This window comes from Rhinatrema bivittatum, unplaced genomic scaffold, assembly GCF_901001135.1.
Source record: "Rhinatrema bivittatum unplaced genomic scaffold, aRhiBiv1.1, whole genome shotgun sequence".
Classification (NCBI taxonomy): Eukaryota; Metazoa; Chordata; class Amphibia; order Gymnophiona; family Rhinatrematidae; genus Rhinatrema; species Rhinatrema bivittatum.
In genome coordinates, this window is record NW_021820411.1 from 394,947 (window position 1) to 411,390 (window position 16,444).

The 16,444-nt window shown below is 50.5% G+C and overlaps 2 protein-coding genes across 2 annotated transcripts in view; one reads left to right on the top strand and one right to left on the bottom strand.

The window, feature by feature from the left end:
* The window catches only part of LOC115081610 (synaptotagmin-like protein 2), a 251,242-nt gene extending 243,874 nt beyond the window's left edge, over nucleotides 1-7,368 (bottom strand). Inside the window, exon 1 of the mRNA XM_029586035.1 lies at nucleotides 7,058-7,368. The gene's annotated coding sequence lies outside the window, so the exon portion shown is untranslated. The remainder of the gene's footprint in view (nucleotides 1-7,057) is intronic.
* VSIG1 (V-set and immunoglobulin domain containing 1) overlaps nucleotides 6,866-16,444 on the top strand; it is a gene marked incomplete at its 5' end in the record, with an annotated part of 194,121 nt that continues 184,542 nt past the window's right edge. Inside the window, one exon of the mRNA XM_029586037.1 lies at nucleotides 6,866-6,901. Coding sequence (XP_029441897.1) covers nucleotides 6,866-6,901 — 36 coding nt within the window. The remainder of the gene's footprint in view (nucleotides 6,902-16,444) is intronic.

The following is a 16,444-nucleotide window of genomic DNA, read 5'->3' on the forward strand; positions in this document are numbered from 1 at the left end:
CACACTTTACTGGATCGAGCTGTAAGTAATTCAGCGCTCATCCCTGCAGTAAGGGTTATTTTTGCAAGCTCGGGCTGAATCATTCCCCAGCGCTCAGAGGCTGCCGTTTGCTTTACAGATGTGGTAAGTGCCAGCCACCCTGAATAACTGACACCGCGGCACAGTTTGTTTTACAGGTGTCCTTTCCTCATTTGCTTTTCCTTTCTGCTTGGTTCCCTCCCACTTGCCCCAGCGTCTGTTTTTCAGACCTTTGCTGGGGTAACGTAGCCCCTGCCCTCCGCCTGGCAAGGCTGGACTCCCTGCTTTTAAGAAATAACTCTGCTGCTTGCAGGGGACGCAATGGAGAGGAAAGACAAAGAAGTGACCAGAAGGAAATCCTCCCTCTCTCAGGCAAAGTTTCAAACATAAACAAATCAGAGAGCAAGGGCTGCAGTCGGGCAGAAAACCCATGGAAATGTTGCCGGGAGTCCAGATGTGCGCCCAACATCTGCGCCACTGGAATGGCTTTCTGAGCCAGCAGGATGAGAGTTAGAAGCCCATTATCCCCTACCAACCACATAACCACATAAAATAAAAATAAGTGATCCCTTTATTGCAAATCCTTTCCTTCTGTATGGTTGCTTTAATTCCTTTCAGGGGCTCGGCTCCCTTCTCTGTCAGTCTGACGGGAATGCTGGGGTTTTGTCTTAGGGGGTTGGCTTCCTCGCTTTTTGTTTCGTTCTGAATATTTTGAAAAGTATTTCTTTGCTGCCCAATGATCGCTGTTTGGCTTCTGCAGTGCCGGTTCAAGAACTTGTTTCGTCTTCGTATGTTTATTAGAAAATGGAATGGAAGGCATTGCGTATCCTGATGATCGAACGCCTTGGGACACTTTTAATAAGAACAGTCACTTTCTCACCCCCCCCCCCCCCCCCCCCCCCATCGCCTCTGGCACCCCTCCCCTCCTCCACCTGCAGGCAGCCTGGCTCCTCCGTGAGGCTGTGCTATTCGTCCCCGGGAAACGGCAGCGCTCTGGCCTGAGGAAGAAAAGCGCAAACCTCAAAAGCGTGCCACAGAGGTATTAATCCACTAAAAAGGTCTCATCTAAAGAGCAGGACCCCAGAGCCTCCAGGAGAGGAGCCGTTCTGAAGTGCTAGAACAATATCTGCAGGTCTTCGGTCACATGAGGAGGATTACAGGTGCAGCTGAGGGGATGCCATTGGGTCTGCACCAGGAAAGGCTCTGCTGGATCTGAGAACATTGAACTGGCCCGCTGCATTGAGAAACATTGATGAGCTGCACAGGTTGCTTATGCTGGCAAGGTACTAGAGCCGGCACTAGAGCCGGCTTTCTCTGAGGATAGGAGATGCAATGAGCACAGAAGGTACAGCTGTAAAAACACCACTGGTTGAAATGCACTCGCTGTGCAGGGACAGCGGCCTAGCCTGAGAAGCAGGGAGGGATGTCAGGGTTCAGGCAAATCATACTTCTCCCACTGACACTCCTTGTGACCTTGTGCAAGTCACTTCATTTCCCATTGCTTCAGGTACCCACTCACTGGGGCAGGGACTTACTGTACCTGAATACTTATCACCATTGTACAGCACTGTGCATGGCCGGTAGCACTATAAAAATCATATGTATACGGCACTGACACAGCTATACAAATGCCAGTAAGGCTGATGATTTAGGTGGTAAAGGCACTATCAGCTCTTGCTGAGATCCAGCAGAGTCAGAAGACAAGGCACAATCCTCAAGGTTACCAACTAGTTCAGCAATGCTTTGCTCATTTAAAATAGTAACTTTATATATTCATCACAACACTATACACAAATTAATTCTCCTCTGCACCTTCCCAGCGGAGCACCATCATGTCATAAGCATCACAGCCAGATATGCATTCATAGGGGGAAAGGTTCTGCCCTAAATATGGACATCATGGTGGATGAAGGAAACGGACCACCGTATCCATCATCAGCAAATAGAAGGTGAGGAAAAAGAAGAGAGAACAAAACAATTTGGGCATGGAACTGGATTCAGATGAGGGCCAAAACTGGGCCCTGACTTTTACAGCATAGGCTATTGATAGGCAGTCAGGACTGCTTCTACGGCCATGTCTGATTGTAAACATTACTACCCTTAACATTAACACAAGGCTTGGGAGTAACCGGCATGGAGCAGGAGTTACTATCGGGCCGATACAGTACAGTGCACTCCGACGGAGCGCACTTAACCCGCCATTGGACGCGCGTTTTCCCTTACCCCTTATTCAGTAAGGGGCCGAAAACGCGCGTCCAATCCCCCGAACCTAATAGCGCCCGCAACATGCAAATGCACGTTGATAGCCCTATTAGGTATTCCCGCGCAATACAGAAAGTAAAATGTGCAGCCAAGCCAAACATTTTGCTTTCAGAAATTAGCGCCTACCCAAAAGGTAGGCGCTAATTTCTCCAGGCACCGGGAAAGTGCACAGAAAAGCAGTAAAAACTGCTTTTCTGTGCACCCTCCGACTTAATGTTATGGCGATATTAAGTCGGAGGTCCCAAAGGGTAAAAAAAAGTAAAAAAATAAAAAAAAATTTGAAGTTGGCCCACGGCTGTTGGGTCGAAAACCGGATGCTCAATTTTGCCGGCTCGGAAACCGGACGCCGGCAAAATTGAGCATCAGCTGTGAAACCCACTGACAGCTGCTGCTCCGGTCCAAAAGGAGGCGCTAGGGACGTGCTAGTGTCCCTAGCGCCTCCTTTTGCCTGTTTTTACCGCCGGGCCTCATTTAAATACAGAATCGCAGCACAGGAGAGTGGCCTGTGCATTCGCCCGCTCTCCCGTGGACTTTACTGTATCGGCCCGTACGTTAGGAAACTTGCTGGGCAGACTGGATGGACCATTAGGATTTTCCTGCCGGTGTTACTACGTATGATTTCCATGCACAGGTGAATGGTGTGACCACACCTGGAGTATCACGTGCTATTCTGGCCACGGCATCTCAGGAAAGGTACAGCAGAAGCAGACAAGATGCACAGAAGGGCGGCAGGAATGATTACGGGCTGGAACGATCCCTTATGAAGAAAGGCGTAACCGGGTGAGGCTCTTTAGCATGGAGAGACTGCGGAGAGGAAATCTAACAGAGGGTCACAGATTCGTGAGTGGCATAGGGCAGGTTCAGAGGAAGGGCAATCTACTCCTCTCAGTTGTACTGGAACAAGGGGACCTCTTCAAGAAACTCACAGATTTCAAGCACATTCAGAAAGTAAGCAGAGAATTCAATTATGGGATTTTCTGCCAAAGCCAGTAATTTAGTTCAGTCTGAAACACGTTTATTTTTTATATTCTCTTATGTTTGTTTTTATTTTTTTTGGGGGGGGGGCATTCTCTTTTATGCCATATTCCTTGTTTATCGAGATTATGTGATTTCCTTATCTCTGTTCATTTTTTTGTAAAAACCTCTAAATGTAAAATTATTTAAAAAACAGAGAAAGGTTCTTCAAAACTTTCTTTTTTTTGGGGAGGGGGGTGAGTGGGTTATGAAGAGATGGAGCAAGAGTTAAAAGCAGAATGCGTTGCGCAGAAGTTTCCTCTTTCTACCCCCTTTTTCTCATGAAGTGGGTCTGATTTGCTTCCCTGATAACGGAAGGCGCTTGCAGGGCTGTGGCAGAGCTCGTGCCCGGACAGGAGAACAGATCTCAGGAAAGACAGAACGAGAGAAGGTGAGCAGCAGACAAGGACCGGCTGGGCTGCCTGTGCCATCGCAAGCCTCACTTCTCCCTCTCACCACCAAGGTCCCTTCCTGTCTGCCCTCGGCGCGCTTGACCTCTGCTGAGAGCTGACCGCAGGTATCTGCCCTTAGCCCTCACTACTGGATTTCCTCCACGCCACCTCCCTCGCCCTCTCTTCTGCTTTATTTGTAACACAAAACTGTTGTTGTTTTCCCCCAGTGACCAAACGGTCAGTCTCACGCTCTGTCCCAGGCCCTCTTTCCATGCCAGACAAAAAACCCTGCTCCTTCCGGCAACCCAAACTGTCAAAATTAATACCCCCCCCCCCAAACCTACCTTACCCCATCCACAGGTCCAACATTTCTAAATTGTGCAGGAATGATCCCCAGGTGTTCCTGCCCCAGCGACCGGTACATAAAATTGGTGCCGGCTGGGCCCTGTAGCTGGTACCAGTCTGTTGTACAGAAAAGCCTGCACTGCTGCGGTGCCTCCCAGAAAACCCTGCAAAAAAAGGCGCTTGGAACCCCTATGGCATTAGATCTATTGTAAGACGTGTATGGGGTGGGTCTGGCCCTTGGACATCCTTGAGTAAACTGAATGACAGCAATAGAATAAACTTCCTACACCAAAACAGTACTAACTGCAACCACGCAAACAGGAATAACCTCATATATGAAAAGGAAAATATTACCAGGCCCTAAAACCCCTCCTGTTAGGAAAGCAGAACAAACCAGTCAGCTCTAAATTCCTACATGGAAACAACATGCAAGCAGAATACCTCACCTCGCTTACACATGAAGAACATAGACAGAGCCTCACCAAATACAGAATAAATGTGCAGACAGAAACTGAACTGGAAACTGCAACAAGCCAGACTCTGAATGCAGTGAAGCAATGGAAAAACAGAAACATCACAAGCTCATAAATCATCAATAAAATCAAGAAATATAAATCAATCATAGTAAGCAGTACTAATAAAAAGAATATTGCCAAACAAATGACAAATAGAATAATATCCAATAATTAAGAACTCAAATAATACATTTTAAAAATTTCCAAGCAGCAATAAAACATTTCAAAATAGCAGACACATTAAATGCCTAATAATTAAAACAAGAAGGGAAAAATCTCCAGTTTCCCATATCCGAAAACTTTTGATTTCCAGTCACCCTCAGCTTAGCAGATTAGTGGGAGTGGCACAAATTGTTCACCCCCCCCCCCCCCCCCCAAAGTAGGCTTCCATTGACACACATGTAAAAAAGCCAACTGTTATCAGTTCTTACCAGTTTTGACACGTTACTCCCCATGCTTAAGCTGTATCCAAGTTTTTCTCTCCCCCTGTTCTATGTAAGACAACTTTGTCACTGTTTTTTTATGGTTGCAATGTAAACCAGAGTGATAATGAACTCTGTTATTTGAACTTCGGTATAGAAAAGTTATAAATAAATAAATAAATAAATGTACATACATCCCTCCCAGGCAGGCTCCCATTCACACCCACACCCACACACACCCATCCCCCCAGGCAGGCTCCCATTCACACCCACACACACCCATCCCCCCAGGCAGGCTCCCATTCAGACCCACACACACACACACCCATCCCCCCAGGCAGGCTCCCAATCACACCCACACCCACGCATATCCATCCCCCCAGGCAGGCTCCCATTCACTCACACACACACACACACGCACACCCATCCCCCCCAGGCAGGCTCCCATTCACACCCACACACACCCACCCCCCCAGGCAGGCTCCCATTCACACACATACACACACACACACACACACATGCCCTCATTCCCCCCAGACAGGCTCCCATTCACACACACAAGCACACCCATCCCCCCAGGCAGGCTCCTTTCTGCAGCTCCTGCTCATGCCAGCCAGCCCGCGGTATTTAACACTCTTGGTGTTAGCACTTCCTGTAGACTCATTTCACGGTGCACGAGATAAGCCTACAGGAAGTTCTAGCACCATGTAGTGAGCACGGCGAGGCAGGCTGGCACACAAGGAGGAGCCACAGAATGGCTCCCTATTCATCAGGTGGAGGGAGGCACGGGTCTCTCCATTCTTCTGCCACCAGTGGGATGGGATCTACCAGCAGACTCATGGGCCTTTCCCCTTTTCTGCTGCTAGTGGGATGGGGGTCTACTGGCGGCCGCATATTGCCTCTTGCTGCTCCGTTTAGTGGGCCCCTTCAACCATAGCTACCACCCTCCCGGGCGGGCCGCCCCGTGCAACTGCAGAGTTTGCACATCTGGTAGTGCCAGGCCTGGTAGTAGCTTGGTGATCATGTTAAATGCAAGCAGGAAGTCAAAGCCTTGCAGCCACTGAGCTCAGATGCAGACCCTGAGGGCTCCCAGAGGCAAATGAAAGGTGTTTGTGGACAGGACTGGGAGGGTGTTAAGGGAAAGGCTTTTGTGGCTCCTCCTCCCATGCAATCCCAATATGTTTTTTGTTTTTTTTTGGAAGAATATCTGATTTCACAACAATTGCTATTCAAGATTTTTCTGCTAGTTATCCTCTAGGGGCCAAAGGGATTTTAGGTGAATGGAGCCCAGTAAAAAGTATTGCTTTACAACACTCAGAACATTTTGCAAATTTGTATATTTGTATATTTCCTTAGAAAAACAAACGAGGAAGCCAGTTCTTACTTATAAGTGTTTTCTACACAACAACACAAAGGACTTTCTGCAGATCTGACAGGCACGGACTTAGCAGATCGATACCTTAGACAGAGAAAGGCAGTTACTTAAAAAAAAAAAAAAGCTGTTTGTTTTGTAATTATATTCTTTCTAGGATCCAAAAGGCACTCTACCCTTAGAGATACAGATGTAACCAAGAAATACTGCTTTTATCATATCTACTTATAAAAAAAATATTTATTTTCTCTTGTTTGCATGAAAAAAATCCCCCCACAAACGTTTTACTGGCTGTAACCACTGAAAAAACCCGAAATGCCGAAACTGTTTCCTTCCATATGTCAAGGCTTCTTTAAAAAAAAACCCCACAAAACTCTGCGTTTGCAAAGCTCATTTAGAAGTAAAACCCTGGGTGGGCCACGTGACAGAGCCCAGCTCCCAGCATCCCCCCCCCCCCCCCCCCCCCCCCGTCACTGTGGGTTAGGGTCACCGTGCGGGACCCCGGCCTCCCAGACAGCTCTGTGAACAGAGGAAACAGTAACAGCAACCAACAAAAGAAAGGTACATTATCTGTAATATCTCTCTGTATAAGGGACTGACTCAATGCATTCCTTGAACGCTCCCCTCCTCAGGTGCAAATAAAAAGGCGCCTTTCGGGGGGGGGTCGGTGTGGTGACCTCTGGGCCCGGGAGCCCCGCGCGCTCCTCCTCCTCTTACCTGGGCAGGCGCCCCCCCTGGCTTTTCCCGCCGCGGCGCTGGGAAACGCGGCCTGGCTCCCGGGACTGGGCGCGCTGCTCGCCACTTCTTGCACTTTCCTTTCCAGCCCCAAACTGGTCCAACAGGTCCGGCGGCGGCGGCAGTTTGCTCTTCCTCCAGGCATGCTCCGTGCTGCCGCTGCTGCAGGAAGAGCCGCTGCTTGTCCACCTTCCTTCTGGAAAGCGGCAATGCCCATGTCCAGGGTCACCCTGTGCAGGGTCACCCGCTGGGCACAAGTCGTGCCAGGTCACCGGCCTGCACTCTTACCACCAACCTGCTTCCTCTTCCCCGTTAGGAAAAAGTGAATGGCACCGTCCCAGTACAATTATTTTTCTTTTAGTTTTTTTTTAAATTACCACTGCCTGTACAAGTACATTTAAGAGAGAGTCTCTGTTCCGTGGAGTTTACCGTCCAGTCAAGACAAATAAAAGACCGGGCAATTCACTTATTACAGAATATGGATAAATCTGTAAGGGCGCTACTCCAGGTACAGCCATGAAGGCAGGGGCTCACTGAGCGCCAGGGCCCAGTGCATGCACAATCCCACCAAAATCCTAGCATCATCCCAAATGATCTATGTCCATGGCCCCTGTCCTGCCTGTCTGGGGTGCACTGGAAGGGGCTTCCCAAGGACCTCCCAGCCCAGCACCCGGGGTGCACTGCCTGATACCCAACACCCGCTGCTTTACAGCTCATTACAATTCCTGCAGGCAGATCATTTGCAGCTTCACAATACAAGGGCCAATGAAAAAAATAGAACAGCAGCAAAAATCACATTACAGTTTGATTACAGCACTCTCCCTCCTGGTCTCCGGGCAGAAACCGCAGTGTGAGACACCCCCCCCCTGCATCCAGCCTCCTCCCCCACACTTCCACCAAATGGCTTGGGGAGTCCCTCAGTCCGAAGGATCCAAAGCCACTGCAAAACCTAACTCCTCTCTCAGGGTCAGAAAGGTTGGGCAAAAAATCCCCAAACCTCACCCCCCCAAACAAAAAAATCCAGATCCCCCCCCCCCCCCCCATCACCAGCTACCTAACGTGGACCAGCAACTTCATCTCCCTCCCCCAAACCACTTGGCAAAGGTGCCGAGCCGACACTAAATAAAGACTGGAGAAGCCCATAACCTAGGCCCCCTCCTTCAGAGCACAGTAATCCTAGGGGTCACGTGCTAGTGTGCGGGAAGGAAGTTACCACTGCAGCCCCTCCTTCAGAGCACAGTAATCCTAGGGGTCACGTGCAAGTGTGCAGGAAGGAAGTTACCACTGCACCCCCTCCTTCAGAGCACAGTAATCCTAGGGGTCACGTGCAAGTGTGCAGGAAGGAAGTTACCACTGCACCCCCTCCTTCAGAGCACAGTAATCCTAGGAGTCACGTGCTAGTGTGCGGGAAGGAAGTTACCACTGCACCCCCTCCTTCAGAGCACAGTAATCCTAGGGGTCACGTGCAAGTGTGCGGGAAGGAAGTTACCACTGCACCCCCTCCTTCAGAGCACAGTAATCCTAGGGGTCATGTGCAAGTGTGCGGGAAGGAAGTTACCACTGCACCCCCTCCTTCAGAGCACAGTAATCCTAGGGGTCACGTGCAAGTGTGCGGGAAGGAAGTTACCACTGCACCCCCTCCTTCAGAGCACAGTAATCCTAGGAGTCACGTGCTAGTGTGCGGGAAGGAAGCTACCACTGCAGCCCCTCCTTCAGAGCACAGTAATCCTAGGGGTCACGTGCAAGTGTGCGGGAAGGAAGCTACCACTGCACCCCCTCCTTCAGAGCACAGTAATCCTAGGGGTCACGTGCAAGTGTGCGGGAAGGAAGTTACCACTGCACCCCTTCCTTCACAGCACAGTAATCCTAGGGGTCACGTGCAAGTGTGCGGGAAGGAAGTTACCACTGCACCCCCTCCTTCAGAGCACAGTAATCCAAGGGGTCACGTGCAAGTGTGCGGGAAGGAAGTTACCACTGCACCCCCTCCTTCAGAGCACAGTAATCCTAGGAGTCACGTGCAGGAAGGAAGTTACCACTGCACCCCCCCTCCTTCAGAGCACAGTAATCCTAGGGGTCACGTGCAAGTGTGCGGGAAGGAAGTTACCACTGCACCCCCTCCTTCAGAGCACAGTAATCCTAGGGGTCACGTGCAAGTGTGCGGGAAGGAAGTTACCACTGCACCCCCTCGTTCAGAGCACAGTAATCCTAGGGGTCACGTGCAAGTGTGCGGGAAGGAAGTTACCACTGCACCCCCTCCTTCAGAGCACAGTAATCCTAGGGGTCACGTACAGGAAGGAAGTTACCACTGCACCCCCTCCTTCAGAGCACAGTAATCCAAGGGGTCACGTGCAAGTGTGCGGGAAGGAAGTTACCACTGCACCCCCTCCTTCAGAGCACAGTAATCCTAGGGGTCACGTGCAAGTGTGCGGGAAGGAAGTTACCACTGCACCCCCTCCTTCAGAGCACAGTAATCCAAGGAGTCACGTGCAAGTGTGCGGGAAGGAAGCTACCACTGCACCCCCTCCTTCAGAGCACAGTAATCCTAGGGGTCACGTGCAAGTGTGCGGGAAGGAAGTTACCACTGCAGCCCCCTCCTTCAGAGCACAGTAATCCTAGGGGTCACGTGCAGGAAGGAAGTTACCACTGCACCCCCTCCTTCAGAGCACAGTAATCCTAGGGGTCACGTGCAAGTGTGCGGGAAGGAAGTTACCACTGCACCCCCCTCCTTCAGAGCACAGTAATCCTAGGGTCACGTGCAGGAAGGAAGTACCACTGCAATGCACCCCTCTTCCACTGCACCCCCTCCTTCAGAGCACAGTAAATCCAAGGGGTCACGTACAAGTGTGCGGGAAGGAAGTTACCACTGCACTCCCTCCTTCAGAGCACAGTAATCCTAGGGGTCACGTGCAAGTGTGCGGGAAGGAAGTTACCACTGCACCCCCCTCCTTCAGAGCACAGTAATCCTAGGGGTCACGTGCAAGTGTGCGGGAAGGAAGTTACCACTGCAGCCCCTCCTTCAGAGCACAGTAATCCTAGGGGTCACTTGCAAGTGTGCGGGAAGGAAGTTACCACTGCACTCCCTCCTTCAGAGCACAGTAATCCTAGGGGTCATGTGCAAGTGTGCGGGAAGGAAGTACCACTGCACCCCCTCCTTCAGAGCACAGTAATCCTAGGGGTCACGTGCAAGTGTGCGGGAAGGAAGTTACCACTTCACCCCCTCCTTCAGAGCACAGTAATCCTAGGGGTCACGTGCAAGTGTGCGGGAAGGAAGTTACCACTGCAGCCCCCTCCTTCAGAGCACAGTAATCCTAGGGGTCACGTGCAAGTGTGCGGGAAGGAAGTTACCACTGCAGCCCCTCCTTCAGAGCACAGTAATCCTAGGGGTCACTTGCAAGTGTCCGGGAAGGAAGTTACCACTGCAGCCCCTCCTTCAGAGCACAGTAATCCTAGGGGTCACGTGCAAGTGTGCGGGAAGGAAGTTACCACTGCACCCCCTCCTTCAGAGCACAGTAATCCTAGGGGTCACGTGCAAGTGTGCGGGAAGGAAGTTACCACTGCACCCCCTCCTTCAGAGCACAGTAATCCTAGGGGTCACGTGCAAGTGTGTGGGAAGGAAGCTACCACTGCACCCCCTCCTTCAGAGCACAGTAATCCTAGGGGTCACGTGCAGGAAGGAAGTTACCACTGCACCCCCTCCTTCAGAGCACAGTAATCCTAGGGGTCACGTGCAAGTGTGCGGGAAGGAAGTTACCACTGCAGCCCCTCCTTCAGAGCACAGTAATCCTAGGGGTCACGTGCAAGTGTGCGGGAAGGAAGTTACCACTGCACCCCCTCCTTCAGAGCACAGTAATCCTAGGGGTCACGTGCAGGAAGGAAGTTACCACTGCACCCCTCCTTCAGAGCACAGTAATCCTAGGGGTCACGTGCAAGTGTGCGGGAAGGAAGTTACCACTGCACCCCCTCCTTCAGAGCACAGTAATCCTAGGGGTCACGTGCAAGTGTGCGGGAAGGAAGTTACCACTGTACCCCCTCCTTCAGAGCACAGTAATCCTAGGGGTCACGTGCTAGTGTGCGGGAAGGAGGTTACCACTGTACCCCCTCCTTCAGAGCACAGTAATCCTAGGGGTCACGTGCAAGTGTGCGGGAAGGAAGTTACCACTGCACCCCCTCCTTCAGAGCACAGTAATCCTAGGGGTCACGTGCAAGTGTGAGGGAAGGAGGTTACCACTGCAGCCCCTCCTTCAGAGCACAGTAATCCTAGGGGTCACGTGCAAGTGTGCGGGAAGGAAGTTACCACTGCAGCCCCTCCTTCAGAGCACAGTAATCCTAGGAGTCACGTGCTAGTGTGCGGGAAGGAAGCTACCACTGCACCCCCTCCTTCAGAGCACAGTAATCCTAGGGGTCACGTGGAAGTGTGCGGGAAGGAAGTTACCACTGCACCCCCTCCTTCAGAGCACAGTAATCCTAGGGGTCACGTGCAAGTGTGCGGGAAGGAAGTTACCACTGCACCCCCTCCTTCAGAGCACAGTAATCCTAGGGGTCACGTGCAAGTGTGAGGGAAGGAAGTTACCACTGCAGCCCCTCCTTCAGAGCACAGTAATCCTAGGGGTCACGTGCAAGTGTGCGGGAAGGAAGCTGCCACTGCACCCCCTCCTTCAGAGCACAGTAATCCTAGGGGTCCCGTGCAAGTGTGCGGGAAGGAAGCTGCCACTGCACCCCCTCCTTCAGAGCACAGTAATCCAAGGGGTCACGTGCAAGTGTGCGGGAAGGAAGCTGCCACTGCACCCCCTCCTTCAGAGCACAGTAATCCTAGGGGTCACGTGCAAGTGTGCGGGAAGGAAGCTGCCACTGACCCCCTCCTTCAGAGCACAGTAATCCTAGGGGTCACGTGCAAGTGTGCGGGAAGGAAGCTGCCACTGCACCCCCTCCTTCAGAGCACAGTAATCCTAGGGGTCACGTGCAAGTGTGCGGGAAGGAAGCTGCCACTGCACCCCCTCCTTCAGAGCACAGTAATCCTAGGGGTCACGTGCAGGAAGGAAGTTACCACTGCAGCCCCTCCTTCAGAGCACAGTAATCCTAGGGGTCACGTGCAAGTGTGCGGGAAGGAAGTTACCACTGCACCCCCTCCTTCAGAGCACAGTAATCCTAGGAGTCACGTGCAAGTGTGCGGGAAGGAAAGTTACCACTGCAGCCCCTCCTTCAGAGCACAGTAATCCTAGGGGTCACGTGCAAGTGTGCGGGAAGGAAGTTACCACTGCACCCCCTCCTTCGAGCACAGTAATCCTAGGGGTCACGTGCAAGTGTGAGGGAAGGAAGTTACCACTGCAGCCCCTCCTTCAGAGCACAGTAATCCTAGGGGTCACGTGCAAGTGTGCGGGAAGGAAGTTACCACTGCAGCTCCCTCCTTCAGAGCACAGTAATCCTAGGGGTCACGTGCAAGTGTGCGGGAAGGAAGTTACCACTGCACCCCCTCCTTCAGAGCACAGTAGTCCTAGGGGTCACGTGCAAGTGTGCGGGAAGGAAGTTACCACTGCACCCCCTCCTTCAGAGCACAGTAATCCTAGGAGTCACGTGCAAGTGTGTGGGAAGGAAGTTACCACTGCACCCCCTCCTTCAGAGCACAGTAATCCTAGGGGTCACGTGCTAGTGTGCGGGAAGGAAGTTACCAGTGCACCCCCTCCTTCAGAGCACAGTAATCCTAGGAGTCACGTGCAAGTGTGCGGGAAGGAAGTTACCAGTGCACCCCCTCCTTCAGAGCACAGTAATCCTAGGAGTCACGTGCAAGTGTGCGGGAAGGAAGTTACCAGTGCACCCCCTCCTTCAGAACACAGTAATCCTAGGAGTCACGTGCAAGTGTGCAGGAAGGAAGTTACCACTGCAGCCCCCTCCTTCAGAGCACAGTAATCCTAGGAGTCACGTGCAAGTGTGCAGGAAGGAAGTTACCACTGCAGCCCCCTCCTTCAGAGCACAGTAATCCTAGGAGTCACGTGCAAGTGTGCGGGAAGGAAGTTACCAGTGCACCCCCTCCTTCAGAGCACAGTAATCCTAGGGGTCACGTGCAAGTGTGCAGGAAGGAAGTTACCACTGCACCCCCTCCTTCAGAGCACAGTAATCCTAGGGGTCACGTGCAAGTGTGTGGGAAGGAAGTTACCAGTGCACCCCCTCCTTCAGAGCACAGTAATCCTAGGAGTCACGTGCTAGTGTGCGGGAAGGAAGCTACCACTGCACCCCCTCCTTCAGAGCACAGTAATCCTAGGAGTCACGTGCAAGTGTGCGGGAAGGAAGTTACCACTGCACCCCCTCCTTCAGAGCACAGTAATCCTAGGAGTCACGTGCAAGTGTGCGGGAAGGAAGTTACCACTGCACCCCCTCCTTCAGAGCACAGTAATCCTAGGGGTCACGTGCTAGTGTGCGGGAAGGAAGTTACCAGTGCACCCCCTCCTTCAGAACACAGTAATCCTAGGAGTCACGTGCAAGTGTGCAGGAAGGAAGTTACCACTGCAGCCCCCTCCTTCAGAGCACAGTAATCCTAGGAGTCACGTGCAAGTGTGCAGGAAGGAAGTTACCACTGCAGCCCCCTCCTTCAGAGCACAGTAATCCTAGGAGTCACGTGCAAGTGTGCGGGAAGGAAGTTACCAGTGCACCCCCTCCTTCAGAGCACAGTAATCCTAGGAGTCACGTGCAAGTGTGCGGGAAGGAAGTTACCACTGCAGCCCCTCCTTCAGAGCACAGTAATCCTAGGGGTCACGTGCAAGTGTGCAGGAAGGAAGTTACCACTGCACCCCCTCCTTCAGAGCACAGTAATCCTAGGGGTCACGTGCAAGTGTGTGGGAAGGAAGTTACCAGTGCACCCCCTCCTTCAGAGCACAGTAATCCTAGGAGTCACGTGCTAGTGTGCGGGAAGGAAGCTACCACTGCACCCCCTCCTTCAGAGCACAGTAATCCTAGGAGTCACGTGCAAGTGTGCGGGAAGGAAGTTACCACTGCACCCCCTCCTTCAGAGCACAGTAATCCTAGGAGTCACGTGCAAGTGTGCGGGAAGGAAGTTACCACTGCACCCCCTCCTTCAGAGCACAGTAATCCTAGGAGTCACATGCAAGTGTGCGGGAAGGAAGTTACCACTGCACCCCCTCCTTCAGAGCACAGTAATCCTAGGAGTCACGTGCAAGTGTGCGGGAAGGAAGTTACCACTGCAGCCCCCTCCAGCAGGCACGCTACGCTCATTTACCCTCCACATTGTCTAGTAGCAAGGCTGAGATCTGGAGAAGGGTAAAGAAGGTCCGAAGTGCCGGGCAGGAGGAGACTTGGGTTTAATTCCCAGACCCAGCTTGGACCACGGGCAGACCCTGCAGGGGGCAGAGTGCAAGGCCACCTTGGAAGGGTGAAGTGCCAGCGGCCCCAGAGAGCAGGACTGTAGCAGTTTCCAGTGAGAATCGGGCTATGTCTGTCTCTCTCAACCAGAGGCCCGTCCGTGAAGTGCCTGGGTTAGAGGGCAGAGGGAATACAACTGAAAGAGGCACGGGTAACTCCTGGCAGGATCCCATGGAGCTAGAGGCCCAAACAAATGCAAGAGGAAGCTGCTGGGCAAATGTCCATTTCTGTGCTTTTAGTCATTTGCATGAGAGAAATGGCTGCAAACAGGGGATGCGCATGAAATAAACTTGCCTTATGGAGATCCTGAAAAGCGGAGCTGCTGGTAGGTGAGGCTGCAGGATCTGAGTTGCGAAACAGCACTCCAAAGGGTTTGCAGATCGTGTTACGTGTTCAATATATATATATATATTTATTTATTTTATTTGTTTATTTATTTAGAGTTTTTCTATACCGGCATTCGTGATTAGAAATCACATCATGCTGGTTTACATATAACAAGGGGGGTGTGAAATGCAGAAAGGAAACATTGACAAGTGCAAAGAGGTCATAAAGTTACATTATATATATATATATAATCTATTCTCCCTTACTTCATTTTCCCCCCGCTGCCATTCTTCAAACAGTCAGAGCAGGGTATTGTGTCTCAGATATAGGAGGAGGGCCTTTTCTGAGATTCTATTGTTGTGGCCCAACCAAGCATGGATAAAAAAAAAAAAAAAATCAAAGTTTATACGTAGCTAGGTCCGGGCTTCCAACTATTATTCTCCAGCCCTGAGAAAGGAGCAGGCTTTGCCTGCAAAAACACTATAGAAGTTCAGAGGGCTCCATGCCATACGTGACAAGCCGGTCCGGCCCTGGTTGCATTCTGTTAGAGCCCTGCATGTGCACGCAGGCTTTTCTCACAGAAAGTGTAACTACAGGGGTACAGCGGCAAAGGGGTTGGCCCAGCAAGAAGAAAGATGAAGAGTAGCTTGCCCTGAGATATAAGCTCATCTTACTTACAACCTACCTGTGTCAGGTACAATCTACAGACAAACTATTACATAGCTGGGGAGTTCAATGGATTATTGGTGCTGCCTCCTAAATCAGAAGCACCCAGAGCACTTAGTATCATCAATGAATTCTCCTATATCATCAATGATATCCACATTATAGCAATTAGTGATCTGCATTCGTTTGAAACGACATAGACAATGTTGTTTCTTGTTGATTTCAAAATAAAACAATAGAAAAAATACAAAATTATGTTTATCTTTTATGTTTTTAGTTTTCACTCTTTCCAAAACATTAAAAAATGGAAAATATTAATGAGAATGAAAATCGACATGAAATGACAGTTTTTTGGTCTGCACACCCCTAATAGCAATGTGTGGGATTGTCAAGTTTATTATATTATATTATATTATATTATATATTGCTAAACTTTTTTGAAGCATGATGGGAATTGTTTCACTCGTATCGCCTCCCCTAACATGTAACGTCTGTTACAGCTTCTCTCTCCCAACTTTTTACCCTTTCTCCTACCTTCCCACCCCCCCAACCTTCCCAGTCTTACTAAGTTATTTCCACCAATGTTAATATCTAAGCTATTCTTAAGTAATATCCTAAGTTGTTTTTACATTAATTACACTTTGCTATGCATATTTAACTAAATTTACCCTTGTTTGCCTCCCCCACACTGAGTTGTTTTTTATAATAGTTTTACCATTATTAACTTGTTTGATGTATAATGCTTAGGCGTATAGTTAACTTTTACTACCTTGTTCTATGTATAACGCTTAGGCGTATGTTAATATGTTCTCTGTACACCGACGTGATATCTTGATAAGCGGCGGTATATAAAAACCAATAAATAATAAATAAATATTAATCCAAAAACTAAATCATGCATTGCAAAAAGAAAGCATGATATAACATTGAATGACTGGCATAAGGGAATGTAGCATGGCACCATCTGCATTATGGGAAATGTAGTTCTAAAGATTACATTTTTTA